General features: G+C 55.3%; 1 protein-coding gene across 5 annotated transcripts in view; it reads right to left on the bottom strand.

Annotated features, from left to right (window-relative positions):
* PPP1R13B (protein phosphatase 1 regulatory subunit 13B) overlaps positions 1 to 18,638 on the bottom strand; it is a 93,972-nt gene that overhangs the window by 1,462 nt on the left and 73,872 nt on the right. For 2 of the 5 annotated variants that reach the window (XR_009399238.1, XM_059374076.1), the window contains exons 5-17: positions 18,141 to 18,242; positions 16,173 to 16,347; positions 15,237 to 15,433; positions 12,927 to 13,067; positions 9,315 to 9,495; positions 7,978 to 8,082; positions 5,700 to 5,869; positions 4,853 to 5,354; positions 3,063 to 3,838; positions 2,303 to 2,443; positions 2,093 to 2,226; positions 1,310 to 1,476; positions 185 to 384 (exon numbers count right to left, since the gene is read on the bottom strand). Coding sequence is in view for 4 of the 5 variants with exons in the window: in XM_059374076.1 (XP_059230059.1) it covers positions 185 to 384; positions 1,310 to 1,476; positions 2,093 to 2,226; positions 2,303 to 2,443; positions 3,063 to 3,838; positions 4,853 to 5,354; positions 5,700 to 5,869; positions 7,978 to 8,082; positions 9,315 to 9,495; positions 12,927 to 13,067; positions 15,237 to 15,433; positions 16,173 to 16,347; positions 18,141 to 18,242 (2,991 nt within the window). In the remaining variant the exon portion in view is untranslated. The remainder of the gene's footprint in view (positions 1 to 184; positions 385 to 1,309; positions 1,477 to 2,092; positions 2,227 to 2,302; positions 2,444 to 3,062; positions 3,839 to 4,852; positions 5,355 to 5,699; positions 5,870 to 7,977; positions 8,083 to 9,314; positions 9,496 to 12,926; positions 13,068 to 15,236; positions 15,434 to 16,172; positions 16,348 to 18,140; positions 18,243 to 18,638) is intronic. The other 3 variants (XM_059374077.1, XM_059374079.1, XM_059374078.1) reach the window with 3 other exon arrangements.

Here is an 18,638-nt window from a genome sequence, read left to right on the forward strand (position 1 = left end):
CCACCAGCCAGAGCCTCCTGCCGCCACTGCAGACTCGTCCACTAACACAGATGACACTGAGGGTGGCGAATGGCCATCTCTCCCTGTAGGATCTGCCCCCACATGGGACCCCAGAGGGGAAGAAGGGGACAGGACCCCCAGGCTGCCCCGGCCGACCCCAGGGCAGCGAGCGCACAGTGCTCACCCCCAGCAGGTTCCTGGGCACGTAGCCCTCCCGGTCCCCGAGGCGAGCCCACCACCACTCCGTCTCGCTCTCGTCCTTGCGCCGTAGGATGGTGATGGCGTCGCCCTCGTGGAAGGACAGCTCATCGCTGTTCTGGGCCTCGTAGCCCCACAGGGCGTACACCACTCCTTTGTTCATCACGCCTAGCTTCTCCTGCACCCCTGCGATGAGAGAGCAAGCAATTGGTCAGGGGGCGGCAGGGGGCCCCCTGCTCTCCCCACCCTGGCCCTGCGCGGCAGGAGTCTGGCTCCTGGAGCGCTGGGGCCTGAGGCAGAGGTATGCTGCTGGACGACGGGCTCCCTAAGGTTATCCTTACAAGTCCCACCGGGGACAGTTTCCAAAAGTCAACTAAGCCGTTGCCTGACTGCCCCTGGGTATGGGGAGCCCCCACAGTGGCGGCCGCCGCTCCCCGCCTCCCCACCACGGCCACCAAGCCGGCTCCTGCCTGGAGGACCCTTGAGAAGAGCTGGGGGTTGACGGCCCTGCCACCTGCCACCGTGCTCCCCCTGGCATGGCTATTACTGCAGCTGGGGCCTCGGGAGCCTGGGGCCCACTTCCCTCTGTCACGGTGTCCCGAGGGTCAAGTGCAGGGCTAGGCCCAAAGGTTCTCGAGTTAGGTGTGGAGGAGATGACCCACAGGTGTTTAACCCCAGGGCAGAGCGCTGCTCCAGATCCCAAAGTCTGACCCCCTGCTCAAGTGGCTTACACCAGAACGAGGCTTGCTCCTCAAGCGGCACACTCGTCGCCCGTCACCACAGGATGGGGACAGGGGCTCCCACCCTGAAGTGCCCTGGTGCGCCCCAGAAGCGGACAGATGGTTGCTGCCCAGCCCCCCGCACCCACCAGCGGCTCCGCCCAGGGGCCCGTCGACACAGAGGGAAGTGCTGTTTGTCTTAACAGTTGGGCAAGAATCTTCCCGAAAACGTGGATTTTCAAAGAGGTTTTTAGGAACGGGCGTAAGGGACAGCGTGACCTCCATTCTGACGAGACTGGTGACGGGGGCGGGGGGCGGACTGCTCCCCAAGCGAAACAAGCTGCTCCCAGGCCAGCAGCAGCACGCGCACACCGGCGCCGCGCCCCACGCACCGTACAGGAACTGGGAGCACTGCATGTAGCCTTCCTCCATCTCCTCACACTTGTCCGCGGCCGTTTCGATGTCGCTGATGGTGGAGGCGAAGATCGCGGCTCCGCTCTCCACCAGCTGTTTGCAGAGGTGGACGCTGTTGCAGGAGGCGGCGCAGTGCAGCGGCGTCCTGGAACGGAGAGCGCGTGAGCCGCCGGCGGCCTCCAGTCCCACAGGTGTGTGGTCCCAGGGTGTGGCCTTGGCCATTTTCATGGCCTGGTGTCTCCTCACCCAACGTCCCAGACTGCACGTGTGCTGCCCAACAGGCCGGGCACTGAGCAGCCTGCGGAGCAGCCCACGACGTGCCCTGGGGCAGTGGGAATGCGCGGCGCAGGGCTGCCCGTGCCCTCGTGGGGCAGCGGTGCAAAGCCGTCAGCTGTATTTCGCCACAGTGTAAAAGGCCCAGGCGTTCAACACCCCCAGACAGGTGCCTGACATTCACAGCCAAATCCACAGCCAAATCCACAGGAGACCCAGAGGCCAGCCCCGTGGCAGGAGGGCCCTGCAAGCCGCAACGCACATGTGCAACTGGAGCGGGCCTCGGTGCTTCCTTTCCGCCCGGGCGTCCGGCCGCAGAGTAACAACCTGCCCGCGCCATCCACGATCCTGTCTGCCCAGAGCTCGGCGAGAACAGAGCCTCTCACCCGGGGACCCGGAGGGCAGCCAGGTGGGCGGCGGCCAGCCCCTTCCTGCCCCCACGCCTCCCCGGGGCCCGAATGCAGCCCAAGCGCCCCAGGGACCCTCACCAGCCATCGCTGTCGGCGGCGTTCACGTTGACCCCGAAGTCCAGCAGGAACCGGACGATGTGGTGGTGGCCGGCGCAGACGGCGTTGTGCAGCGGCGTGATCCCTTCGTCGTTGGGCTTGCTGGGGTCTTCCACCTACGGACACAGGGCGCTGTGAGCCCCGCGTCCTGGCACCCCGGACAGCCCAGCCTAAGGCTTCAGCCCAGCTCACCTCATAGATGATCCTTTGCACCAGGTCAAACTCCCCTTCCAGAGAAGCATCAAGGAGCAGCGCCAGCGGATTGAACCGGACCCTCAGCCCGTGCCCCGTCCGCTCCGAGTTTGGTTTCTTCAGGTTGGTCCGTTTGCTCTGCTGGGAAGGAAGCACACTTTTGATTTAAAAGTCACGCACCAAGGTGCCCAGCCCTGGTGGGAAGGAGGGACAGGGACGGAAGGCAGGGCCGGCGCACCCGGTGGCATGAGCAGCCCCTGGCGTTGAGAGGAGCGCCCACTCCCGGGGCCCAGCCGGCGCGGCTCCGGGGCAGAGCGGCTCAGGGGCCGGGGCCGGGGCCGGGCTTCTCAGAGGAGCCGTGCTGGCGAGTGTGGGGGGGTAACAGCCACGCTTGGGGGTCAGCAGCCCATTCCTCCCAATACAGCAGACTCCCACTCCCTCCTCTCTGCCTCAACACTGACCTCCCACCAGGGAGCCTGTCTAGAAGGTTCTCCTCCTGGCCTGCCCTTCAAATTCCAGCAGCAGCTTCCTGTCCTGGGGGAAATCTGGGTCCTCTAGGGAGAGCCCCGCCACCCCACGTGCTTCTTCAGAGCCCCTCTGTGTACTGCTGTACTATCCCCCACCTTGGTCGCAGGGAGGGAAGGCATGAGGGTCTGGCAAGCCCCACCACCCCCAGCACTACGGCTAACACAGGCAGGTGTTCTACAAACACAGGCAAGCGGACTAGGAAGCCGCGGCCCTGGTCTAGAATGACACCCACCGTAGAGGCTCCTGGTGGGGGCATGGCGGGGGGCAGTGCTGGGGGGGCTTGGTCCTCCCCCGGCGAGGGGGCCTCGGCCCCAGGGCTAGGGACCTGCTCCGTCGGGGGGGCCGTGGCCACGTTGTTGTTGTCATCTTCGGCAGGTTCGGTCGTTTGGCGGGTGCTCTGGGGACAGATGAGGCCCTCCGGTTCGGGGGAAAGGAGCTCGTTGTCATTGGCGTCCGAAGACGGGGCTGGCTCAGCGAGGGGCGGGGCTGTGGGCTGGGCAGGGCTGGCCTCTCCCAGGTTCCCATTGGTGGCGTTTCCGTTGTCCACGTCGGCCAGCGTGCCCATGAAGTCCTGCGAGGGGCTAGGCTGGTAGAAAGGGGTGCCCTCCATGCCCCCCGCCAGGGTGTTGAAGCGCTGGTACAGCAGCTTCTGGATGTTGGGCCCGCCGGGGCCCTCAGGCTCGGTGATGGAGCTGCGCTTCTTCAGGGGCCGCGGCGCGTTGGCCAGCTTCCGGCGCAGGGCCTCCAGGTCGGCATCGCTCTGGTAGCGCAGCGGCGAGTGCACAATGGGGGTGAGCTTGGTGGGGCTGAGCGGCCGCGGCAGGCTCTCCACGGTGCCTGTGCCCGCGCTGCCGTCTCCGGGCGGCGCGGGGCTGTCCTGCTCTGGCTCTTTCTCAGCGCTGTCTGAAGGTGGTTGGGACTGCGACGTGCTTGTGGCCGATGACCCGTGGAGAAACGGCAACGGCGACGGGGACGTCGAGCCCGAGGGCAGCACAGGTTTGCCATACACTGGAGGAGACACGGAGGGCGGGGGCCGCAAAGCTCCAGTGACTGCAGGGCCGTGGCGCGGCTATGGCCCATCGTCAACCCCCAGGAACCCTCTGATCACACAGCCCCCTCCCTCTGCGGACTCCTTCTGGAAGGCAGACCGTCCCTCTCAGTGGTTTCTACCGTTGGGCTTCCAGACTCTACGTTTTTTTCAAACAAAAAGAAGTGATTGCAGACCCGGCCTCCCCACTCCAAACCAACCCTCCTGGTTTCCTGGCCAAGGAGGAAGACACCATCCCCGAACACCATCTGCCCCTCAGGTGGTCTCGTGCCACGGAACACAGGAAGGCTCTGCCTGCCAGCAGAGGAGTGGTCGAGAAGGGGGCCAGAGCCCCGCGACAGCAGAGCTTCTGCACAGTGAGCTTCCGCCAGGGCTCAGGTAGCCGGGCCCTCCCAGGAGTCTGGAAGCTGTGGCCCACGCCCAAGAACGTGTGACGAGGTCCAAGCCCAGCTGTGTCTCGTAAGACCCTGCTGTGCAGGTCACAGTCCCCACCTGCCCTAGGATGGGAGGGACTAGGCTCTGTTCTCTGCCCCTCACCACGGCCGGGCTCTTCTCCCCCGCAGGCTCTACAGCAGGGCTCCACCAGCAGCAGACACACCCTTGCCTCGTGTCCAAGGGCTTGGCTCAGTCTCTGCCAGGTGGCCAGGAGGACCACATCAGGGCAGAGCCCCTACCAGGCCCTGGAAAGCACACGTTTCCAGGAAGCAGGAGAAAATGAAGCATTTCTGGGAGCCGGGCTTCCCAAGTACAGCAGGTGCTTCGAAAGGAAGGGAGAGCTTCCCACGTGAGCCCGCTGCAGAGCGGCCCGGCGCATGCCCTCCTCCACCCCAATCCCACATGGACATCTAAGGCCACACTGTACGCAAGAACCCAAGCTTTAATCCTAAATAGTGCGTGGTCGACACGTACGGCTATGGGTTGGCATTTTAAGTCTAATATGTTGGCCCCAAGAGAAGAGTACGAACCCACCATACCTGCTTTCACAGACTTATTTAAGGTGCTGTGCGCTGCTGGCTGGTAATTCTTAGGAGGTGTAGCTTGCTGGAGGTACATGGAGTATATGGAACTTGAATTCACTGTCTGGGGTCCTTTCCTGGGGGACTGTGGCCTTGATCCTTTATCAGCCAGAAAGGGCCTAATAGCCACAGTCAGTGGGAGGTCAGGTTTGCTGTCTCCAGCTGGAAAGGCAGGCAGCCCCACCGGCGGGTACGTGGGACTCGGTGGCACAGAAATCCTCTGCTGGATCTGCTGTGAGGTGCCCGGCGGGGGGCCGGTGACTGCAGGGGGCAGCGGGCCAGGTTTCTGCCGACCAGGCAGGCCGGCGCTAGGCCTGGGCAAGCTGCCTTCCTTCCTCCTCTCCAGCGAGTTCGTGGAGCCTGGGCCCACAGGCGCAGGACTCGGGTACGTCCCATAGCTCGGAGGCGGCTGCTTGCCGACACCAGGGATTGGGGGTGGCACTTTACCCATCTCCATGCCCTAAATTTAGATGTTAAGAAGAAAAACAAAGTCACCCTTTGAAAAGTTAAGCATATTTCTATCCACAGTCACAAGAGGATACAAAGTAGGACTTGTAATCCTTCCAATCTGCATGTGACTGGGCACAGCCACGCTGCAGGACTCGGAGGTGGCAGGCCGGAAGCGCGCCGTCACAAGTACTTACACCACACGCCGTGCAGGCCCCGAGCCTCCTCAGACTGGCTCGTGTTTAGACAAGGGTTAATTTGCCTCATGAGACCCCTCACCCCTTATGTGAAGACGAAGGCCGAACGAGGACACAGTGAGGATCTTACTGGTGTTTTGTGATAAAGACAAACAGCCTACCAGCTTCTCTGTGGCTCCTAAAGTTGACAAGGGCGCCGGCTGGCTGGAAACGGCCCCCTGCTTGAGGGGGCCCTCCACGCTTGAGTCCTTCCAGTCTGCACCGGCAACCTGCGTGGGCTTTGCCGAAGAGCTGGAGTTTTGCTTCAGTGCTGGCCAGTTTCCATCATTGGCTTGAAGAGAACACAGCATTTGAGTACAACCCTTCCTGGGATTAGCTGAACTAATCTAAGAATAACCCCTTACCAGAAGCAAAGATCACCTTCTGGGTGACCACACTGGCCGGGAGTTTCACGAGCCAGTGGCAGAGCACCCCTCCCTGCACACGGGCGGGCACACGGCAAGCCGGAGGGTGGCGTGTGCTGGCCAGCATCGCTTTCACGTGCACAGAGACTCGATGGCTGTGCACAGGGCTGCTGCGACACTGGCGAGGGGCCAGGGGACCGTGGAAACTTCCTAGGTCCCTATATAAATACAGGTCAAATCTGCTGCATCAACACCAAAAAGTAAGCATCACCACTTACTTGTCCAACTTGACTTATAAAACCAATTACATACAGCAACTGAAAAATTTTGTCTTTTGACTTTTTAACAGATTTGACCCGTACCACATACATGGTAAAAGAAAAATTTGCCTTTAATCTGTTAGAATAATTCAAGATCACAAGAAGCCGGTACAAGTTCCCACTGATTGGAGCAGCAAGCTATCATCATTCCATCGCAGTGATTGGAAAGCTAACAGAACCCATGTTTTAGGAAAGCCACTGAAAAGCTGTTTTTTTTCCCCTTAAACAAGCATTTTCCAAACTGAGAAAGGCTGCAGAAGCAATCCCTCCTAGCAGTCACAGTGACATACAGTAGTGGCAGCGTCTGCAGGGTCAGGTTATAGCCTCAGACTCGGGCTCCCGTTCGTCTCCAGTGCAGGCACTGGTGTGGGACTAGACCGAAGCGGAGAAACCCCAGCTGTCAGCCACATGGAACAGAGAGAAGTCAGAAGGGACTGTCTGGGGCCTTCTAACAGGAACAGCACCTCTTTCCTCACCCCACCCGCCAGCACGAGCAGGTGGGGACAAGGCAGAAGCAGCGGGAGATCACTCATCCTCAGAACAGGGCTGTGAGAAGAGCTGTGACTCATGAGACAGGAGGAGGAGAAGCTCCCGTGCACTCTGACCGCAGGTACGGACAGTGGCTCCTGTGCAGTGAGGGGGGCAGAGCCTCAGGGCGCCCTGTGGCACCCAGTCAGGGGTGCCCTCCTGTGGCTCCAGGCAGCAGGATCCAGAAAGTTCTGACCAGGCTGCAAGGGTGCTGGTGAGGCATTCCAAGGCCCCGGTCCAAACCACCCCCTTGCTCTGCGTGACCGGTCAGCCTCTTCCAGGCAAGAAGCACGTGCCCCTTCATGTCACGTACTTTAGAAGTGGGGGATATGGGGGCGCCTGGGTGGCTCAGTAGGTTAAGCCTCTGCCTCAGCTCGGGACATGATCTCAGGGTCCTGGGATCAAGTCCCGCATCAGGCTCTCTGCTCAGCAGGGAGCCTGCTTCCCCCCTCTCTCTGCCTGCCTCTCTGCCTACTCATGATCTCTGCCTGTCAAATAAATAAAATCTTTAAAAAAAAAAAAAAAAAGAAAGAGAAATAGGGGCTATGTGTGCCAGAAGCATGCGGGTCACCACAGACACTCAGCGGTGGCCATGCTGGGCTGATGGGGAAACAAACAGCGCCCCAGCAGACTCAGGAGCAGGGGGACCAGCCCCGGGGTCTCAAGGAGAGCGGCCAGCCAGCTGTTTCTGAAATCCACAGCCATGGGAGGTTCTACGGAAATCAACCACAGAGGGACTGTGGATGGAACTGGGAGTTTCCTTCTTCAGGATGAGGCAGGGGTGCAAAAGCAAAACTCTGGTTTTCCTTCTTCCCTTCCTGTTTTCTGAAAATTTTGTCTTCCTTATAAAGGATTATAAAGGGACAGTTCCCTTCAAGCATGACTGGAGGTTCTTGTAAAGGAGCTACATCCAAAGTCTTTAACAACTCAGGAAATCATCTTAATTTCTTCCAAACCAAACTGACAATGCCTTGCTGTGCTGGCATCTGGCGAACCAGTCCTGAGGAAGAGCCGGTGTGTGAGGCCCAGCCCAAACCTCACACCTGACTGTGGAAGGAGGTGCGTGCAGCATTTCCCTCAAATCTAGATGGGACAAGCAGACCTTCATCAGTTTGGAAAACAAATGATTGCTGGGTTAGCGGCATCAGAGAGGCCGGAGACCCCACGGGGCCGGCCAGCCGACATACGGTTTGCAAACGGGTCTGCAGAGCGCCCTGAGGAGCCGCAGTCAGGCCCGACGTCGAGGTCTGATACTGTCCACGAGCTGTTCACTTTGGGCTTCCCGTGGCCATCTGTGTGACACGGAACCACAAGGACAGTCGACAGTGTGAGTCCGAGTCCCCATGGGGAGACCGCTCCTCCCAGCTCCGCGCCTGGGCTGACCTTCCCCGGCGTGGGGGGCACAGCTTGTGTCCGGTGAACCTGCACAGCAGCGGAAAGACCTAGGCTGCGGCTAAACTTCTGAGGGACTCGTTCTCCAGGTTCCGTAAGGGTGTCTCCTCCAGGCAATCCCTGTGAGGTGGCCTGGCACACACCCCCAAAGAGCGGGGATCGGGAGGTGTCCTCGGCTCGGGAAGTGTTCAGAGGGGAGTCAGCAGCGAAGGAGCTGGCTGTGCTCACTATCCACCGTGGGAAACAGACAACCCTCCACTCCCACCACAGAGTGGTCCAAACTCCAAATCACGGCTTCCCCAGGAAAGCTGCCATTAGCACTTCGCACGGACCAGGCACTCTGAGTGGCCGCCGAGACACGGCCCCAGACAGAGCTGAGCCGGGGTGCGTGGCCCCTCCTGCCTGGGTCAGAACCAGCCCCGTGGCCCCCGCCAGCGTGGGAGAGCTGCTGAGACCAGGTGCCGGCCAGGAGGCCACGGGCACACTGAAGACTGCACAGATGCACTGACGACAGCCCCCAGCATAGCCCAGGACTGGCGTCCTGAGGGAAGGAGCGCCGTCCTGTCGGGACCGCACCCCAAGATTCCGTGTGCTGCTGGGGAAGGCCAGAGCCCAGCAGCCAGACAGTCTCCCTGCAAACAAGTGCTAGTGCTACCTTCTTCTGAGAAAGGAGAGCAGACTCTCGCCAGGGAGCCCGACCTGCCCTTGGCTAGGAAGCAGTCCAGCAGGAGAGCTACACTAGCACAGTGCTGGTGCTGGTCATGCGGAGGGCCGAGGCGACTGTCGGCTTCTGCATCGCTTATGACGGTGCTGAGCGGGGAAAGCGAGCGCAGCTCTCGTGCACTGTTCACGGACAGGCCACCCCTCTACCGGGGAGCGGCAGGTGTGCCTGGGGTGCGAGAGGATGCGGTCTGAAGTAATTCGTGTTTTGAAAAGCCACAGAGTAAAGACGTTTGGCTCAGTTTAGGGTCATATTATTACTAGGGTGGCACACAGCTCCCAAACCGGCCAGAAGACAAAGTGCCCTGGGGGAGACAGAGTGTGGGCGGAGCCCGGGGTGCACTGTGGGGACCTCCTCCGAGGTTGCTGACCTCCAGGGCTCTCCCCCAAGACGAGGACACAGGCCACTCACCGGATTTGGATCTTCCGTGGGCAGCGCTTGAGGCAATGGTGAGAGACTGGGGCTTTATGGGGTCCCCCGGGACAGAGTAGCTACCTGCGCTGGGCACCTGGATGTAAGGCCCCACCGCAGCCACCCTGCCAGGCGTGCCCAGCGGCGACTGTGGGGACGACGTGCCATTCACCCGGCTCAGCTGCAGAATAAGAAGAAACAAGAGTTAAGGTTTTAAGTAAAAAGAAATCACACGCCTACTGGGACAGTCTGCTCTCATGTGAACCACTCATTAAATCATGTGCCCAACTGAGGAAGCCCCGTCATCTGAGCCACCGGTATGTAGAATGGCCAAGTGCTAAAAGGACGGCCACACCCCCCAGTCCCACACGAGTGAACCTCTCTGAGCCCCCCACCGTCTGTGAGCTAAGACAGACAGCAGCTGACAGCAGGGCAGCACGGCTTCCCAGGACATCTCCACGGAGCCCTCTCTACTGGGAGATACTCTCTGTCCCCTAGGTGGGCAGAGGCATCAGTCACAGCCTGGGCTCTGAGCTGCCTTCAAATCCTGCTTTGCCACTCACTGTGCTGCCCTGGGCCAGTGCAATGGCTTCGCCTCTCTAACCCTCTGTGCCCCTGTCTGTAAAGTCGAGATATGGCTTCTTGTAAGGACTGAACAAGCCATGCTGGGCACAATGACCAGGCCTGGCACCCGGCAAGGCTTTGGCCAGCCCCGAAGACAATTCTGCCATTCTCAGCAAGGACACGGCGCTACAGCCAACAACAGTGATCACGTGATGCTGACAACATGAGGGTCCATAACAGGGACTGGCCCGGAGAGTCACTGACACCTCAGGGGCCCCCAAATAGGGGATCCTATTTGGATGAGAGATCCATAACCTCTTATGATTGCAAAATTCTGCATACATGAGCATGCGTCATTTTGGGGAGAGGGTCCAGGACTTTCCCAACTGCCCAAAGGTGCCTAGGAACTTTGGGTGGAGATGCATGTATGCTGTGGCACCACCTTCTTCACAAAGATCACTTGCAGAGTCCCCTGGGAGGCAAGAAGGAACGTGTACCCAGCCGTCTGTGACACTCAACTTTATGTGTCAGCTTGCTGAGGCCACGATACCCAGAGGTTTGGGCAAACATGTCTGGAGGTTGCTGTGAGGATATGCTTAGCTGAGACATTTACAGCGACAGACTCGAGGGAAGCGATCACTCTCCATGACGCAGGCCTTTGGTGAAGGGCCTTGGGAGACAAAGACTGAGGTGCTGGGACAAGGAGGGAACCGGGCCTGCAGGTGGCCCGCCGACGGGAGCAGTGGCACGTGTGGTCCCACGTGTCCAGGCTGCGGGTAGCAGGGGTGCGCCCTCTGTGAGCCCATCACTCCGACTCCATCTCCGCACCCACCCGGCCCTCTCCCCCTGCCCTCTTGTTCTGTTTCCCCAGCGCCCCGACTGCCAGAGTGCGCAGCCGAAGAGTGCCGGGTGAGCGGGCGTGGACAGCACACACACTTCCCCTCCCACGGCCTCGTTCTGCTCACCGAGACAAAAAGGAAAACCATTATTTGGAGAACAGAGTTACCCAGGTTACCCACTGACCCTCTGGTTAAAAACACGATCAGACTGATTTCAGAGAAGAGCTTTCACCTGTCACCACTGAATAGGACACTCAAACAAGGGGCAAGTGCCCTCCTCCGGCACCTCCTAACCAGCCCCCCAGCAGGCCCCTGCCCCTGGCTAAGCTCCAGAGCCCACATTCGCTTCCTGAGAGCTGCTTAGTGCCGCAGCGGCTGACAAGAGGCCACCTGTCACCCTGTGAAAGCACCGGTTATGGAGCGTGCGTGGGGAGTGATGCTCCGCTGACAGCCCGCCCCTTCCGATCCTGATGCCGCCCGTGGAAGGCAGGCCAGGTGCCACGTCCCGCCAGACTTGGCGCACAAGGGTCCCTTCTCCCACACGCTCTCGGGGTGCTCGTGCTCGCTCTAGTGCCGACAGTGATGGTAGGACGTGGGGGCACCCGGCCGGGTAAGGGGGTTGGGGGAAGGGGCCGCAGGCCTTGGGACTTGTGTGTTCTACTGAAGCTGCAGAAGCAGCGAGGTCACGGCCGGGAAGATTCCCGTGTTGCAGTGAAAACAGCAGAGAAGGAGAACAGTGTGAGTGACACCTTCCTACAGTTCCATTTCCAGTGAAAAATGACCTTGCTGTCCGTATCAAGCAAAAGACTAGAATCCTTAAAACTATCATCCTTGAAGAATCAGAGTAGGGTAGAAGGGACTTTCATATTTTCCTTCAAGTATTTCTGTACTGTCTTAATTTTTCAGAGTATTTATTACCTTTGAAATACCACATGAAAGTTTTTAAAAAACACTAGCCCTCAGTTTGTTTCCTATGATCAAGAGAGTCTTTTTTTTTTTTTTTTAAATATTTTATTTATTTATTTGACAGAGAGAGATCACAAGTAGACAGAGAGGCAGGCAGAGAGAGAGAGAGGGAAGCAGGCTCCCTGCTGAGCAGAGAGCCCGATGTGGGACTCGATCCCGGGACCCTGAGATCATGACCTGAGCTGAAGGCAGCGGCTTAACCCACTGAGCCACCCAGGCGTCCCTCAAGAGAGTCTTATGGGGGCACCTGGGTGGCTCAGTCGTAAGTGGCTGCTTCGGCTCAGGTCATGATCCCGGGCTCCTGGGATCGAGCCCCGCATCAGGCTCCCTGCTCAGCGGGAAGCCTGCTTCTCCCTCTCCCACTCTCCCTGCTTGTGTTCCCTCTCTTGCTGTGTCTCCCTCTGTCATAGAAACAAAATCTTTAAAAGGGGGGGGTGGTGTCTTCTGGTTTGTTTCCCTCTCCGGTTTCATCTTCTTTCATTTTTTCCTCTCTTCCCCTATGATCCTCTGCTTCCTTTTTTCTTAAATTCCACAGATCACTGAGATCCTAAGATAACTATCTTTCTCTGCTTGATGTATTTAGCTTAGCAGACACGGAGGGCTGCTGGAGGGGAGAGGGGTAGAGGGATGAGGTAACTGGGTGATGGACACTGGGGAGGGCAGGTGTTATTATGAGTACTGGGTGTTACGTAAGACTGATGAATCACAGACCTATACCCCTGAAACAAATACATGTTAATTAACTGAATTTCAATTTAAGAAAACAAGCACTAATCCTTTACGTAGCACTTTGCTTGGAGGTTTACAAAGCCCTCCTACAGGCTTATTCTAACATCCCACATGTTAGAATAACATGCTGGGGCAGGCAGGACATACGAGTTTACAAGAAGGACACGTGTCTACACAGGTCAGGGAGTGTGCCCACATGGCACAGCGTACAGTGGCAGAGTGGGACAAGCTGGGGCTGCAATGCCAGAGCCACAACCCCTCCATGGAGGGGACAGAACTGCACAGGGCAGGGGGCGGGGGGCCGGGGAACACCAGCTGTGGCTGCAGACAGAGGCAGTTGGGATTCCACCCACCAGGAAACAAACGCGGCTTTGGAAGGAGAGCCTTTAGCTGCTGCCATTTTTATGTATGTTTCATCGGCTGTGGCAAACGGGGCCGCAAAATGCCATCCCAGTGAAGACGTGCCCCTGCACGTCCTAGTTCATCTCACACAAATATTTTCTCTCTCACATGCCTGGATTTTCTTCCCATAGAGACGCTCACGCAGCTCACTGATCCGCTTGTCCATCACGGCCACCTCCATGTTGCGTTTGTTCAAGAGCTCCTTCTGCTGCTGGAGCTTTGAAGTCTGTTCCTGGTTAAGCTGGTTACGAATCTGCAAATTACAAAATACAACTTTTATGATTTGTATTAAACAGTCATATGCTTATTCGCAGAGAAAGCAAAAGAAAAGGAAAGAAGAAAAAGCAACATCAGACACTTATGTGTATTTATGCACGTGTGTACGCCGTCGCCCACGCGCTGAGCAGCCTACAGGTACTGCACACATGGGGCCGGGACAGAGCTCTTCTGTCTCTGCAAATACACACGTTCTTGGGAGCACCTGGAGCAACTCGTGCCCGTGATGACTGCAGGAGACCCTGGGAATGGTGTGTCACGAACACCCCCCACCCCTGCCCCGGGCACATTCTCTAGGAATCCAAGCACAGGTGTGCGCCCCATTGCACACAGTCCACTGAACGAGCGCCTTAGGCGGAGGCAGCAGGAAATTCAGGGCGGACGACCTTGCTTGTCCACTGGGATACACGGCTGTCATGCTCGCGGGCCGCAGCCAGCACTTAAAAATGAAGCACAGGGGCGCCTGGGGGGCTCAGTGGGTTAAGCCTCTGCCTTTGGCTCGTGTCATGATCTCAGGGTCTTGGGATCGAGTCCCACATCGGGCTCTCTGCTCTGCGGGGAGTGTGCTTCCCTCTCTCTCTCTGCCTGCCTCTATCCCTACTTGTGATCTCTCTGTCAAATAAGTAAATAAAATCTTTAAAAATAAATAAAAATTAAAAAAAAGAAGAGCCACAGAAGGCATCAGCGTGCACTGTACACACAAGGTTAAGTCTTGTGAAGCATTCCCGGGTGCACATGTGTGCTAGAACACACATTTGCGTGTGTGCACCGGACTGGAGGCAGTGCACCGTGAGGTCCAAGTCGCAGTCAAAAAGCCTGGCAAATGGACACATATGAGTAAATTGACCACACCCATCACCCAAGATATCCTTAAAAACTGCCTTTTAACAATTGCTTAAAACATAAAAGAAGTCTTAAGTTCCTGTATTTTATTTCTCTGCATCTATGTTAGAGAACTTAACAGCAACAAAAGCAATTTTACTCTTTGTAATTTTATATATATATACATATATATATATTTTAAGATTTTATTTATTTGACAGACAAGTAGGCAGAGAGGCAGGCAGAGAGAGAGGGGGAAGCAGGCTCCCTGCTGAGCAGAGAGCCCGATGCGGGGCTCGATCCCAGCACCCTGGGATCACGACCCGAGCCAAAGGCAGAGGCTTTAACCCACTGAGCCACCCAGGCGTCCTGTAATTATATATTTTCATTTCATAAAGTGATACAGTAACTTCTCTGGCAAGTGCTAATATAACTGCAAAACTTGTTTCTGGCTTCTGAATGCTTGTGTCCTCCCTAAAATTCGTGTGTTGTTCTAACATTTCAGGTGATCCCATGGGAGGTGGGGCCTTTGGGGGTGATCGGGCTGAGGTGAGGTCCTGAGGGCAGCGCCCCGTGATGGGATTAGCACCCTTGTAAGAAGAAGGAGAGAAACCAAGCTGTGGGCACACAGCGAGAAGCCAGGAAGCAGACTCTCACCAGGAACCCAATCTTGGGACTCCCAGCCCCTGCGGGCTGTGAAAAATCAACGTCTGTGCTTCAGTCCCCTGGGCTAGGAGGTCAGAGCAGCCCCAGCTGGGCGGGAGACAGCTATCTCACCAAGACGCAGTGCACCCAGAAACCCTGAATATCATCTAAAGCTTAGTTTTTTCTCTAGTTCGTTACAATGCCAATTAAGTTCTGTATTGAATTTCTGTACTGAAAACATGCTAGGTGGAAGATGCCTGTCACAAAAAATGACATATTGCATGGTTTCCTCACATGAAATTTCCAGAACAGGCAAATCCAGAGAGACAGAAAGATTCACGGTTGCTTAGGGGGTAGGGGTAGTGTGGTGATGGCAAAGAGGCACGTGGCTTCTTTTGGGGATGATGAAGATGTTCTAAAGCTGATCGTGGTGGTGGATGCAGAGCTCCAGTGAAGACACTAAAGCCCGCTTCCCAAGTACCCGGCATACGGACGAATTGTATGCCACGTGAATTATTTCTCAAAGCGGTTTTAAGGATTCCTTGTACTGAGTACAGTTTGTGCCTACTATTACCCTAGGATCCCTTCGCTTGTTTTCAGTTTCTGAGGCTTCCGCCCACACTGGGAAGAAAGCCTGAGAGATGTTTGACGTCACCGCTCCCCAGACCCAGCAGGTCACCTGGAGCTCCTGGCAGAGTCTCTTCAGCTCCGCCGCCGCCGGTCCCGCCAGCCTGCCGCTGTACGCCGGGAGCCCGCTCAGCTTGCCTCTCTTTAAATCTTCCAGCTGCTGACTGAGCTGATCAACTCGTAAAATCGCAGTCTGCACTTCCTGCTTCTTCTCCTGGAACATGGCGCTGAACCTTTCTATCTCAGCAGCTACAATTTTCCAGCGATAAAGAATAAAAAACATCATTTAGTTGATACGCTTTGTTTTCGTATCATTCTGTCATTTTGGCTCTGGGATTTTGTCTTCATTTCTATACATTCAACTCAGCTCTACCATCATCTATGGCCAGACCTTGGGGGGAGAACTGTGATATGCAAAATCCAACACACTTTTCAACACGCCTCTGGAGCACAATGCGACTGCCCACTTGGCCGACTCCATGTGCACTGACGACCAGTCCAGAGGCTAGCCTGGCCAGGCCACTTAGGAATCTCAGTGCACCCACAGAACAAAGAAAAGACTTCATAAGGGCAGGAATCCAAGTCTGTCTTGCCTGTCGACATAACACAAAGTAGGCACTAACTGATTGAGAAAACAACAAAAAATCTATACGCTCAGGAAAAAAAGTGAGCATTTGTATGGTTTATCTTACTACCCAGATGAAGGTTAAGCTGTTCAATTACAACAGACCTTCATAATGCGCGAGCTCTTGTGGCCCTGCAGCCCTAGTCCAGAGGGCAGCTAATAAATGACAAATGTTACCAAGGCCCTTCCCAGACCATTTAACCTAACTGGCCCCGTCCTTTTAGATGCAGGTAACAGAGCAAAGCTTCGGGGCACTTCCTATAGCAAGATTGGACACAGGTCTGTGTGAAAGTGTCCGGAGCTGGACTCTTTCATTTTATCCGTGCCCGAGTGTGGGTGCTGAGCAAGGCCGCGCAAGCGTACACAGATTGCCGTTCATAATTTTGCTGTAGTCTACTTGTCCTCTCATGGCACGAATTTTCTTCAGCTTATTTTCCTGGGCCTCGACTCGTTCTTTCAATTTCTGAAGCTTCTCGTTCTCAGAAATAGACTGCTGCTGGCGGCGTTCCTGCTGCTTTAGGAAGTGTAAACGCTGCTCCTAGCAAGAGAGGAAACAGGGAACGGTGAGAACTGAAGACACGGTCACCGTCACACGTGAGAAAGGTCTGTGCGGCTCGCACCGGACCGCCCATCTGAATGAACGTTAGAGAAATGCCCTCGCCACCTTGCAAACACCAGCCCACACAGAACCGACAATGCTGGGCACACATCGGTGAGCAGTGGTGAGTGTGTGAAGATGTTTCCAGGTACCGTTGACCATGCACGCTGACCTACACCGCTCAGCTAACTCAGACGCTTCCTCAGAACATCTCCCAGCAGGAGAACGTCAAGCCTACGTGTCCCCTGCGTTCACACGACTTCCTCTCCTTCCTGGGTGGGAAGCCCTGTCCAGCCCTCGATTCCTGCGGTCAGGTTAACGTTTCCTGCTGCCAGAAAGCAGCTTCCCAAGGTCCTTTAGTTACCTCTGAAAGGAAATGGGCACTGACCAGCATAGAGTCTTGTATCGAAAACAGACAAGGAGATCGGTAAGGAAATAACCCTCTGATTTGCTGAATTAACAATGGACAGTTAAGAAATGCCCGTTTTCTTTAGAGATAGTTTCTTCAAAACTCATGGAGCACCCTACAGTCAAATAAGGACAGGACAGGACAGTCCTAAAATAAGAGTTGTGTAGTACTCTTCGATAGTCTTTCCGGATTCATGTGAAGACACACGTTGAGGGTAAGAGTCGACATGAAATACTCATGGTCCTACTCATATGCATAGAACAGACCTGAGTAAGGAGGGGACTAAGTGTGATGATGCAGGAGTGACAGGATTCTAAGTCAGGAAACACGTACCTGATATGTAAAACACACACTTGTGCTAGCATTAACTTGTAATTCACACTGCTGAAAATGCCCAAGAATCTTTTTATTAGTAATCCTCTTGGATCAATATTTGAAAAGGAAATAAAAAGGCAAACTAGAAAATGTTGTAATTGTGTAATACTATGTACATTTCACCTTAGAAATCTTGTTAACGGGATGAGATACTTCCCAATTTACTTAACTCTTGTCTTTAATTCTTGTAAATCCAAAAAACCTTGTAAGACAACTTCTAAAAACACGCCCAACTGATGCTGTTACATACCCACGAAACAGTGGCTAGTACAATGAAGTACATGTGGCTACCTGATAAGTGAGAACATTTGGCTTTCAGGTCAATCTCTCTCTGAGAAAGCGACACGAACCCAGGCAGAAATGTTTTCATACCCTCTTGGTGTCGCAGTTTTTCATAGCAGTTTCAGAACATTTGAGATCATTACAACATGAATATTCTCCAGCACGCACGAGTAACAGATCTGATTTTTTTAGTCCATGACAAGAAAAATTTCAAATCTGGTTACAGCATTTCACTGACAAATGCAGAGCTCAGTATATAAAAAAAGCATTAACTGCTTGGTATCATAATAAACCAAACAAAGTCCGTGCAGAGTGGCATGAGGGGAATCCTGGATAACCAACGGTCATTTTCTCAGGGGCCCCTGACCCGTGTCTTCACCCAAATTCCATCACCAGTTGGAGAACAAAGGTCAACCGTTTCCTACTCCGGGTTGTCTGAATAAGCGTGTGAAGGGTCTTGCTCTGATGCCCTCCCAACTTTCAGAAGCTACAACATTCAGTTCTCATTACAGAAGAGATCACAAAGACAGAAAGACATTATTTTCAGTACTTCCCATGACATGGTCCTACTTACAAGCGGAACCCACGAATGCAGGAACTCCAATCAAAAACAACCATTAAAGAACACCCTTTCTGAAAATTTCCCACCTCTGCTTTTATAACTCACCTTGGCAACCAACATTTGCTGCTGATTTTCAATTTGCTGCTGCTGCCTGGCCGCCATATCCTGGAGCTCGGAGAGGGTGAGCTCTACACGTGCGCTTCCAACCTACAGGGAACAAAACGCGCTCAGGCTGCAATGGAGGTTTACCTGCAGAGCTGCATAACCGCTCTTCTCTAGTGTCAGAACACATAACACATCAGGATCTTAGAACAGCTTTCCTTCTAGAAGTTAGGATAATACAAATTAATTGTACAGAAAAACTTTTCTTGCTTGTTCAGCTTTTATTAAATAGCAGCTTTTTAAAATATGCCAGATACTGTATTAAAAAGGGACCCAACTTGTGGGAACACAAACTGGTACAGCCACTGTGGAAAAGAGTATGGAGTTTCCTCAAAAAATGAAAAACAGAATCACCACTGGGGCACCTGGAGGGCTCCGTCAGTTAAGTGTCCCAACTCTTGACTTCCACTCAGGTCATGGTCTCAAAACTGTGAGCTTGAG

The sequence above is a fragment of the Mustela nigripes genome, chromosome 13 (genome assembly GCF_022355385.1).
Source record: "Mustela nigripes isolate SB6536 chromosome 13, MUSNIG.SB6536, whole genome shotgun sequence".
Lineage (NCBI taxonomy): Eukaryota > Metazoa > Chordata > Mammalia > Carnivora > Mustelidae > Mustela > Mustela nigripes.